Source organism: Peromyscus maniculatus, chromosome 9, assembly GCF_049852395.1.
Source record: "Peromyscus maniculatus bairdii isolate BWxNUB_F1_BW_parent chromosome 9, HU_Pman_BW_mat_3.1, whole genome shotgun sequence".
Taxonomy (NCBI): domain Eukaryota; kingdom Metazoa; phylum Chordata; class Mammalia; order Rodentia; family Cricetidae; genus Peromyscus; species Peromyscus maniculatus.
The window spans coordinates 20,993,352-21,003,907 of record NC_134860.1 but is presented as its reverse complement, the minus strand read 5'-3'; the positions used below and the strand labels follow the sequence as shown (position 1 = coordinate 21,003,907).

Sequence of the window (10,556 nt, the reverse complement as noted above, 5' to 3'; positions counted from 1 at the left end):
AACAAAAGAAGGCCACACAGCGAGCACGAACTGTGCTAGGAAAAAGACAACGATGAACTCGAAAGTTACTGGGCCCAGCCATCAGCTTCGACTGCTCGTTCACAAGCAGGCTATTATTAGAGTCATATTGTCACTGCTGAATGAAGATGGTTGTGACAGAAAGGATGGAGGGGGCCAATGTGTAAAACGACCATGAAATCACCAGGCAGCTGGAGAGATCCCACATGCTAATAAGGAGCTCCACTACAAAGAACCTTAGCGGTCTGAGGTAAAGAAGTGGACAGAAAACTAATGGGTTGAGAAGAGGCAGGCCTCAGTGCGTGTGCGGCTGCATAGGTCCCTAGCACACAAAGAGAGGCCGGTGCAGAAGGGCACTGATCCGCCGCCACAGTGATTTATTGAGGCATTAATAATACAAGTGTACATCAACTGATCCACAGTCAAAAGTGGCAGGTCCCTAAGAAATTTACAAGCACTTAAGTAAATCAAAATACATATTATTTTGTTCAGTTTAACAGTCTTCTGCGTGGGGGACAGAAGGCTTGTGATAAACAGGGTCTCAGTAATGCACAGTGATTCTGATTGGACCTTTTGTACAAAACCTTGTTCCCAGTAGCATGCACCCACCAATAAAGACTTCAGTACAAAAAATTAACCCTAAGCACTACATTTAAGTAGAAACGAGATATAATTCTGAATGTGTGTTTTTCTGAAGAGCACATAAAAGAAAAAAAAAGATAAAACAAAACAACAACAACAAAAAACCCCAAAACCACACAGTAATACAAAGCTTTGTATGAAAGCTCTTACTAGCACAGATCCGACATGGTTCGCACTTAAAACAGAAGCTCCCATCCACACTGCAGTGCGGGGAATCCCAAATCTTTCAAGTTAACAGAAATCGAAAAGGGCATGAAAGGGAGAAGAGAGGGCCAGAGGGAGGAGGAGGGCTAGGGCAGGAAGGAGGAGGGGCTAATGACATACCAGCACAAAACGGTTCAAACTTTAATAAAAACAGGAAACAGAACGGAGGTCTGGAGGGCAGGTGGGCTAGTGATGCACTTGGTGAATGTGCTTGCACACAGCTGGCACACGTAGGCCCTAGGTGGCGTACCGCTTGGTCCACTGTCTGGCCATCCGGTCGTGCTCTGCTCTGTTGGTCATGTACTGTGTGGCAATACTGCCCACCAGAGGGTCGGCTGTAAGAGAAGCAGAGTCGGGAGTCAGTAAACAGCAGCGTGTCTTGCTAGGTGACATCAGGGGGGAGTGTCCTGAATGGTGGCCCAAGTCTAGGGTGCAGAAGTGACTTTAACACTCACACTGGGGCTTCTTCACAGGGCAGACGAGTCACACACCAGCCCATCATTTCCTGCCCTAGTTCTGGACAAGTTTCATTTTCTCTCCCTGTCCTCACCACACACTTCCCAGGCTGCTCCCCTGGCTTTGTGCCCTGGGAAAGCACAGGTGGGCTGTGGGAGGGGGCTGCAGAGTCCCGGGGAGATTTACTGGGAGGAGGCTCGGACAGCTTGGTCGCCTTGATGTGGGCTTAACCACCACAGTGGTGGCTCTCAGACCCTGCCTTACCTGTTCTTCCAAAGCATGGCCACAGCTAAGTGGAATATGTGCTTGCCTCAGACAGAAGAATACCTCCTTCCTCCTCCAATCCAAGTCCACACACTCATTATTATAGAAATACTGGTAGCTGCTCAACAAACTCTCTGCAGAGATCTGACAGGGGCTGACAGGAGGAAGGAAGGAGAAAGGAGGGCCTGGAGCCAACGGCCACCTTTGGTCACAGGGCCCAGGGGCAGGAGCCTCAGTGTTTATTGGGAAAAAAAGGTCAAAGGAATTGAAAAGCATCAGTAGCTTTCTGGAGAGCCTGTCTTCCATCCAGTTCATTCTATTTCTCTCATTTCCTCCTTCCCTTGAATTTTATTTCCCTTATATTTGGTGTTGAAAACGTGGGTTTATCCTAGCAATGAATCGAAAAGGCACTAAAAGGGGTGGCGGCAAGAGCTATTGTTAAATATAAACCCCAAGGAGAGAGTGTGGAAGACATGGGCGGTCACCACTATGTGTGAGCTAGCAAGGCAGACGCGGCAGGAGCATCAGGTCTCACCCTAAGCTCAGGGGCCCCACCCCCAAGACCCGCCTGAGTGAACCTTGCTCTAATTACCCTAGGAAGGGGCTGGTCTGGATAGTCACTGGACACTGAGGTCTCGGGGTTTGCTCTGCTCTCTGTGACCCTCTTTCTTGTTCTCACCACTGAAACTACCTCTTCAACGCAGCCCAGCCAGGAGTCACAATCCAGAGCAGCCGAGAAGCACAGATACCACCTGGTGCAGACTGGCCACATTACTTCTTAAAAATGTGGTCTCTAAGCTTGGACCAGATACCAAGGCTGGGGGCCAAAGCGCAGCCAGGGCCACATTTCTCTGCCTTGGATTGAATGACTCTTTCCAGGATTTGACAGTTTAGAGTGTAAAGCTGAGGGTCCCGGGACGCAGGACCTGTATTAGTGATATACTTGGTCCATTTCACAAATGTTCCAGCTGAGTGAGTTACAGACAGCTGTGAGCCACTATGAGAGTACTAGACACTGAACTCAGTTCCTCTGGAGGAGCAGCCAGTGTTCTTAACCACTGAGCCATCTCTTCAGCCCCAACAAAGTAGCTCTTGATGTTAAAAGGGTTGACTAGCGAAAGGACCTAGGATAACCGAGTCAAAGGTCTGGCCGTGTCAAAACGGCTGGAGAGGAGCCAGGTTGTTGTTTTTCCTGGTCTTTAGCTATGAACATTCTCACAGGTCTTCTCACACTAGAGCCAAAATGAGTATTCAAATGTAATGCATCTTACTCTATTTCTGAAAAAGGAATTATTTCACATTACTGTACTTTTAAAGATAGTTACAATTTTCCCAAACCATTATTAATCTCTTGGTTTTTTAATCTATCCGTTTTCTTTCTCTATATAAAACATCAGTGGATTAACTAAAATCTAGCTACTACTATTTTTTGTTTGCCTTAGAAAATGAATTTTTTGTTTTTAAGGAGCATGTTCATATTAATACAAAGAGTTCAATAGATGTTTAGGGTTGTTTTTTGGTGCTGGGATGGAACTCATTCAAGGCCATTGCTGCCACAGAGCCACAGCCTGAGCCTGAGGGACCAGTGCAGAGGCCCAGGACCCAGAGCAGAGTCACTGGACACACACTGGGTAGGAATGCCTTCACGTCACCGTCACCTGCCGTTAACTGGAGCAGAAGCACTCAATATTGCCTCCTCCCCCAGGGTTTTGAGATGTGTGCCATACATACCCTTGATTCTACTGGAGGAAAGCTTGGAGCATTCCTACAGCTCACCTCAGGGCCTACCCTCTCTCCTGAGGCCCACAGGGTTGGTGGTGCCACCCGAAAGGACGGACGGAGAGGACGGGAGCAGCAACTGAGCACAAAGAAGGGAGTGGACAAGGCGGGGTAGGAAACAGGCGCAGGGGTGACCACTGCTCTAGTCCTCTGCAGGGCGGAGAGCGCCCCTCCGGGCTGGCCCATGCAAGGAGAAGCTGACAGGAAGCAATTCCTTTCTCAGAGGCCCACAGGGGCCGGGGTGGGGGAGTGGGGGGAGGGAGATACAGAATCTGGATCCTGACTGCTGGAGACCACATGGCCATGGGCGATCATTCAGTGTCTCTGTACCTACGTGTCCTCGACTGTGAGGTGGTGACAGCAGAACCCACCCCACATGCAGCAGAAAACAAGGGAGCCCTCAGAGAGCAACTAAAGCTGCCGGAATCTGGTGAAGAAGACAGGCAGACCGCACTTGTTGGATCCCAGGATCCACACGGCGACAGGATTCCACCAAGGTGTCCTCTGACCTCTACAGAACACCCCCCACTCCGTGAAATAAATACAATGTAATAAAAATATGAGTTTTCCCAGATATAACCCAAAGTTGGCACAGCTTCCAAGATCTACTGTGATGCAGACTGCCTTCCTTCCTTCCTTCCTTCCTTCCTTCCTTCCTTCCTTCCTTCCTTCCTTCCTTCCTTCCTTCCTTCCTTCCTTCCTTCCTTCCCTTCCTTTCCTTCCTTCCTTCCTTCCTTCCTTCCTGTCTTCCACGCATGCTTTCCTGTCACTCCAGTGTAAGGACCCCCCACTCTGCCACAGCCTGCGACCTCTACTGAGGTTGGCCCTCACTGTGTCTGCCCTGAAGCACCTTCTGACATTTAGTTAAAGCACAGCCTCCTTGGGGGCGTCTTCAAGGGCTTTCTATACGTCTTATGTGCCCACCCCTGACTTGGCTACCCATGGCTGTCATACTGAACAGTGAACAGTGTCTTTCGGTAGCCTGTCACTTACCTATAGTCCCACGCCCAGACAGCACACATGCATCCAGCTGCTATTTCCCACACCACTCGTGTGTACTGAGCACTGGAGTGGGTAGATCACTGCCACACAAGCATGAGTCTGGGTAGTAAAACTCACACCAAAGCTGGACATAGTGTCTGGTGTGTCTAAAATGCCAGAAGTCTAACGACAAGATTCAAGGAGGAGACAGAAGAATCATCAGAGGCTTACAGCTAGCCTGGCATGCACAGTGGAGAGCTAGCCTGGCATGCACAATGGAGAGCTAGCCTGGCGTGCACAGTGGAGAGCTAGCCTGGCATGCACAGTGGAGAGCTAGCCTGGCATACACAGTGGAGAGCTAGCCTGGCATACAGAGTGGAGAGCTAGCCTGGCATACAGAGTGGAGAGCTAGCCTGGCATGCACAGTGGAGAGCTAGCCTGGCATACACAGTGAAGAGCTAGCCTGGCATGTACAGTGGAGAGCTAGCCTGGCATGTACAGTGGAGAGCTAGCCTGGCATACAGAGTGGAGAGCTAGCCTGGCATGCACAGTGGAGAGCTAGCCTGGCATGCACAGTGAAGAGCTAGCCTGGCATGTACAGTGGAGAGCTAGCCTGGCATGTACAGTGGAGAGCTAGCCTGGCATGCATAGTGGAGAGCTAGCCTGGCATACAGAGTGGAGAGCTAGCCTGGCATGCACAGTGGAGAGCTAGCCTGGCATGTACAGTGGAGAGCTAGCCTGGCATACACAGGGCAAACAGTGAGAGACCTTGTCTCAAACAAGGTGGAAAGTGAGGAACACATTTAAGACCTCCGCAGAAAAGGAAGTCTGTCCTCTTTGCAGTGAGGTGGCCGTTCTTAAGCGGTTCTTTTATTGTTTCTTCACCGTGGCTTCCATGTGGCCACCAGACTGCTATGCCTGTTGCTTCTCCAGCTGTCCTCACCCATGCAGTCAACAGTTTGCTTACTTTTTGTTCCCACTGAGTCTCTGGAGGATTTGTGGGATGGACCGACAAAAAAGAGTTCACTTTTGTTTCTTACACAGAACTTCCCTTCCCATGGTTCAGTCTAGCCTGGTTCTAGTTTGCTTAAAGCTTTTTAAAACTACCTAGTAATAGATGTGCACCCTAATAATTTAAACATGAAGAAATATGAAGTAAAAAGTGTCACACCCCTCCTGTCTCAGTGGACTGACGCTTAGTCTCGTGCTATGGGGATCCATGACAGATACGTGGCAGCTCCTCTTTTCCTCTGGAGTGCTGTGCTGGAGCTGGGTTCTCAGATGGGACCTGCAGGTCAAGTTCATCACACCCCTCCTCCCCATTGTTCACATTTGCTTCTCCGTTCTCCAGCGATCACATTCGATTCTCTTTGCCATGAGAACTAATACTACAAACCAGGCATGGTGGCACACATCCGTGATCCCAGAACAGGTGGCTGAGGCAGGAGGAGCATGAATTCAAGGCCACCCTGGGTTACAGAGCAAGACTGTCTCAAAAACCAAAACTCCAAACTGAACCAAACCAAACAGACAAACAAATACAAAAGAGCCGCTATCCCAGTCTGGGGTGGATATGAGGATCCCTGGAGGGAAGACATGTCCAAAGCACACTGTGGGACCAGAGGGCAAACATTTTAAGCTTTGGGCAAATGCTGTCCAACTGCCTTTCAACGAGAGGAAGAAAAGGTACTCTTCCTGAACATGCTCACCAATTATTACTTTACTAATTTTTTCCCATTCTAACAGAAAAAAAGTGCCCGTCCTTGATGCCTTTGTGATTGACTTGATGCTGACCAAGATCTAACTCTTTGGCAGCTGCTCAGCACCTGCATTCTGCATTTCGCCTTCGATAAGCCGTGTGCTGTGTCCTCTGTCCCTTTATGAAGTTGCACACTATATTCAAAAAAGACCAAAGTTCAGCTTTGCTCAACCAGTGTCTGCTTCAGCTTTTGGAAGACCCGAAAGCCAAATATCTTCTTCAGTTTTGACTTTCCTGAGTGGGTGGAGGGCCAGGATCACACTGGTCACTGTCACCTCTAATAAACGCACAGCACTTTCTAAGTGTGGTAAAGTCCTAAGTGGGACATGAGGCTGAAGACTGTCCCTTAGGCAGAGATAAGACACACACACACAGGGAGGCTTACAGCCCTCTTCTTTTGCTCTTGTCATACTTGGTGGCTCCAGAGAGCCGAGCCAAGGCCCCGTGCATGCCTGGTGAGCAGTCTATCACTGCCCTACACCCCTAGCTGGGAACTGCCTCCACTCATATTTACACACGTGCTCGTGTGAGCAGGAAGAGTAGCTGCCCTGTGTTCAGAAAGACTTGTGAACAAAACAGGTCTTGCTAGTATCTGCTGTAGCTTCTAACAATCACACAGCGGCACTGGCTGGAAGTCACACGTCCAGTGACTGAGACGCAGGAAAAGGATGCAGAAACATCAGGGCAAAGGCTGGAGTTTCAGCGTGCGAACAGCTTCACTGACACATCACCAACAGCCACCTCTGAGAGCAGAGAGGCCCTCACCTTCTGTCACACTGGAACAGAAGTAAAGCTTGTTGACTGGACAGCATCGTCCCCACCCACAGTAACCTGTACTGGCACACATGGACAACATCTGTACTTCCCACTGGCTGGAAACTAGTTTCTAGTTAAGTATGCAGAGGGGCACAGCAGCTGGCAGTGCTAAGAAATTATACTACTACATTGTAAACACACACACACTCACACACTTCCATTAATAAAATTGCAGTGTTTGCTAACGTCTTAGCCCCCCCCCCCCCCAAGTTTCCTACTTTTTTTTGGATCACAGAAGTTCATATTATGATGGGAACATTTAACTTTGCCTTAGGCTGGTCATTGATTCTTGCTGCAGACTGCTCAGTGTTCAATCACAGTAAACCCTGATGCATGACAAAGGAGAACACTGCTGGCTGTCACGTGGGAGAAGGAGAAGTTCCTGGGGCAGCTCGTCCTTTAACCCGGTTCTGAGGTCTCTGTCCATGTGGAGGTTCAAGTTTGTAGGCAGTGAAAGCAGTAAATCATTCTTTAATATTTTCTAGTTTGACGCATTCTTACAAGGGCCATCTCCACTCAGACACGCGTGCGTGCGTGCGTGCGTGCGTGCGTGCGTGCGTGTGTGTGTGTGTGTGTGTGTGTGTGCACGTGTGTGCAAATGCACTTGGAGGTCAGAGGACACTTGCAGGGGTTGGCTCTTTCATCATGTGGAGACTGAACTCGGGTCATTAGGCTTGGCAGCACCAGCCTTTACCTGCTGAGCCACCTCGCCAGCCCTTTTCCTAAGCAATCTCTCTTCCAGTCCTACCCAGGCCTTGCACACTCTAGACAAGCACTTTGCATCACTGCGATCCACCTCAACCCTCGATTATCACTTCCTGGCTTCTGTTAGCTACTCACCTCTCTAGGTTTTGTACCGGTTGGGCGAGTCTGACCCCCACTGCCTTTCCTTCTCTGAACTTTCAGAACCTTGATAAGGTCAGATTTGGAGCAATTCAAGTTCTTTCACCTCAGGGTCGCAAGACTCCTGTCTATCTGCAGAATGCTGCAAGGCTCTGGAATACCGGACTTTCTCTATTCTGTTAACTAGTTAAGGGTCAGGGATCAGGTTGTTATCAGACAAAGCAGGGATCTGTATGTTGGGGGGATCTACACTATTAATTATGGGTCTAACTGAAGGCAGAAAGACTGTCTTGAAAGATGTGTTTTATGTATGCCTGTGTGCAACTTACAGAGTGGTTTAAGGAGTTTGTTAGCATTCACTTGCTCTAACAAAACACCCGAGGTAAACGAGTTATAAGGAGGAGATTGTTTCTGGTTTCGGAGGCTTCAATTCAGCGGTGTGGCTTTGGGCCTGTGTTGGCTCAGTTTACCATGGCAGAAGAGAGAGGGAGAGGCTGGAGGGACTGCTCAAGGCGTTCACAGCTTCTGGTGAGGGCGGGAAGAGGAAGGGGCCAGTACCGTGTCCCCTTCAAGGCGTGTTCCAGTGACCTAATTCTCCCAAGTCCCACTGTTCACCACCTCCCAGTAGGTCCTCAGGCCAGGGACCAAGCCTTTACCACAGAGCTCTAGTGTGTATCTGAAATCCAGGACACATCAGGGAGAAAGAGATTTTAATTAAATGGAAGATATGTTCAAACTAAATTTAAAGTTGAGAAGATGAAATAAAACTGCACACACCTGGCAAAATGTGCTGTTATTAGTTAAGGGTTAAGGATGCTAAAAGAGGCATCGAGTACCCCATGTTCTACAGACAGTAATGTTTCCACTTGGGACTAATTAGGAAGAAGATGGCCTCCCTGTCCCAGCTGACTCTAGAAGTCCTTTTATACCAGGCAAGGAGCTTGGGGGAGCAGGGAGCTCCATCTCTGGGAGTGAGGTGATTGCTGCTTTGGGGATGCTCTATTTTCTTGCTTCTATAAAGTGTGAGAAGATGACTTTCCATGGGGGGCGGGCAGCACCTGTGGCATGCTGGGAGAGGGTGTTGTCAGGAAGGCAACTGTTGAAGGTGGTCCCTGGCTGAGGTTGAGTCAGGTGAGCCACACAGGCAGCTGATCCGCTCCTGGATGCAGCCTGCATGGTCACTGCAGGGGTCAAGAGACTCCTGGTGGGAGACGGTGGTGAGCTCTTAAGCCTATGTGCCTGGCAATGCAAACTTCGTAGGTATTTAAATACAGCCACTACTGAAAGTCCAATCATAAACTTACGATATTAAAGGCGAAGGTAATAGGAACGCACATCTCCCCACTTCTTTGTCCCCCCCCCCTTGTTACTGTCAATGTCTGTGCTCATCTTCTGTGTTTACCAGAGAGGGGGGAGATCCAGCATGCCTCTGGACAGCTAGTTTGAGCTGTGTATTCAATAAGGGTCGTGTTGGTAGCTTGAAATTGGCATATGCTACCCACTGGACCTGGCTCATTATTTTACTGGCTGCCCATCCTAGACTAATAAAGTGATGAGTTACAGGCTGGCAATGCAGCAGATTCCAATGCACGGTGTGTTATGTGCCTAGAGGCCTTACATTTTAATTGCACAAAACTTGACCATCACTGCAGGCAGGAGTCTCTCCTCACCTCAGACACTCCTGTTTCTGTTATGCTGACAAGGTGGCCAACGGTACCAGTCAGTGTTCATGTCGCCTTCCCTGACGTCACCATTCTCATGCGTCAGCACTGTTGCTAAGTAGAACAGGGACTACCTGAAAATGAGCCCTGCAACATGGCAGCCGCCCTGACAATGAGAATGGCCACCTGCTGCTAAGGGCCTGGGAGGTTTCATCTACTACTAAGAACAGCACGGGATTTAGAATGTGCGAACTGCTTATTTCTGGAGTTGTAATAGTTTCAGAATGCAGTCTACTGCAGTAACTGCAAGAGCAGAGAACAGCATCATGGATAAGAAGCCTGTGTCTGCACAAGGAAGGTGCTGGCACTAACAGGCCAGGCTCCCATGTCATCCTGTGGTTAACTTTGTCTCATTTCTTAAATGAAAATGTCACCTAGCATTCCCATGGAACCCATTTTCTTCTTTTTTTGGTTTTTCAAGACAGGGTTTCTCTGTTGCTTTGTGCCTTTTCTTGGAACTCACTTGGTAGCCCAGGCTGGCCTTGGACTCACAGAGATCCGCCTGGTTCTGCCTCCCGAGTGCTGGGATTAAAGGCATGTGCCACCACCACTGCCCGGCTGGGAAACCATTTTCATTTGCCAGCTATAACCATTGGATGAAAGCAGACAAACGGTGAAGGAAAAACCAGCCCAAGCTTTCCGGAAGAATTGTTCAGCCACACGGGACCTGATGAAGAGCACTGCACAGTGTGTTCTTGTTTTGGGATTATGGACTCACTTCATAGCAGAGCATGGAATAGATTTACATACACACAGGTGTTGTGGACTATCAGTCAGAGATGTGTTATTACATCTGTTTATTCTGTGGAACATCTGTTTAATGATGCACAGATGTGCTGCTTTCTTTCCTTTTGCATTTGTTTAACTCTGTGAAGCTGTGTTGCGTTGGCTGCCTAAAACACCTGATTGATTTAATAAGGAGCTGAACAAACAATAGCAAGACAGAGGAAAGGCTGGTTGGGGCTGGCAGGCAGAGAGAATACACAGGAGGAGAAATCTGGGAGCAGAAGATCTAGGAGTGAGAGAAGGAGGAGGACTCCAGGGGGCCAGGCACTCAGCTACACAGCAGGCTA

The 10,556-nt window shown here is 49.1% G+C and overlaps 1 protein-coding gene across 3 annotated transcripts in view; it reads right to left on the bottom strand.

Annotated features, from left to right (window-relative positions):
• Nucleotides 1–366: 366 nt before the first annotated feature.
• Nucleotides 367–10,556, bottom strand: part of Ube2e2 (ubiquitin conjugating enzyme E2 E2) — a 309,277-nt gene continuing 299,087 nt past the window's right edge. For all 3 annotated transcript variants that reach the window (XM_006975115.4, XM_076544451.1, XM_076544450.1), the window contains one exon: nt 367–1,199. In XM_006975115.4, coding sequence (XP_006975177.1) covers nt 1,102–1,199 — 98 coding nt within the window. In that variant the 3' untranslated portion in view covers nt 367–1,101. The remainder of the gene's footprint in view (nt 1,200–10,556) is intronic.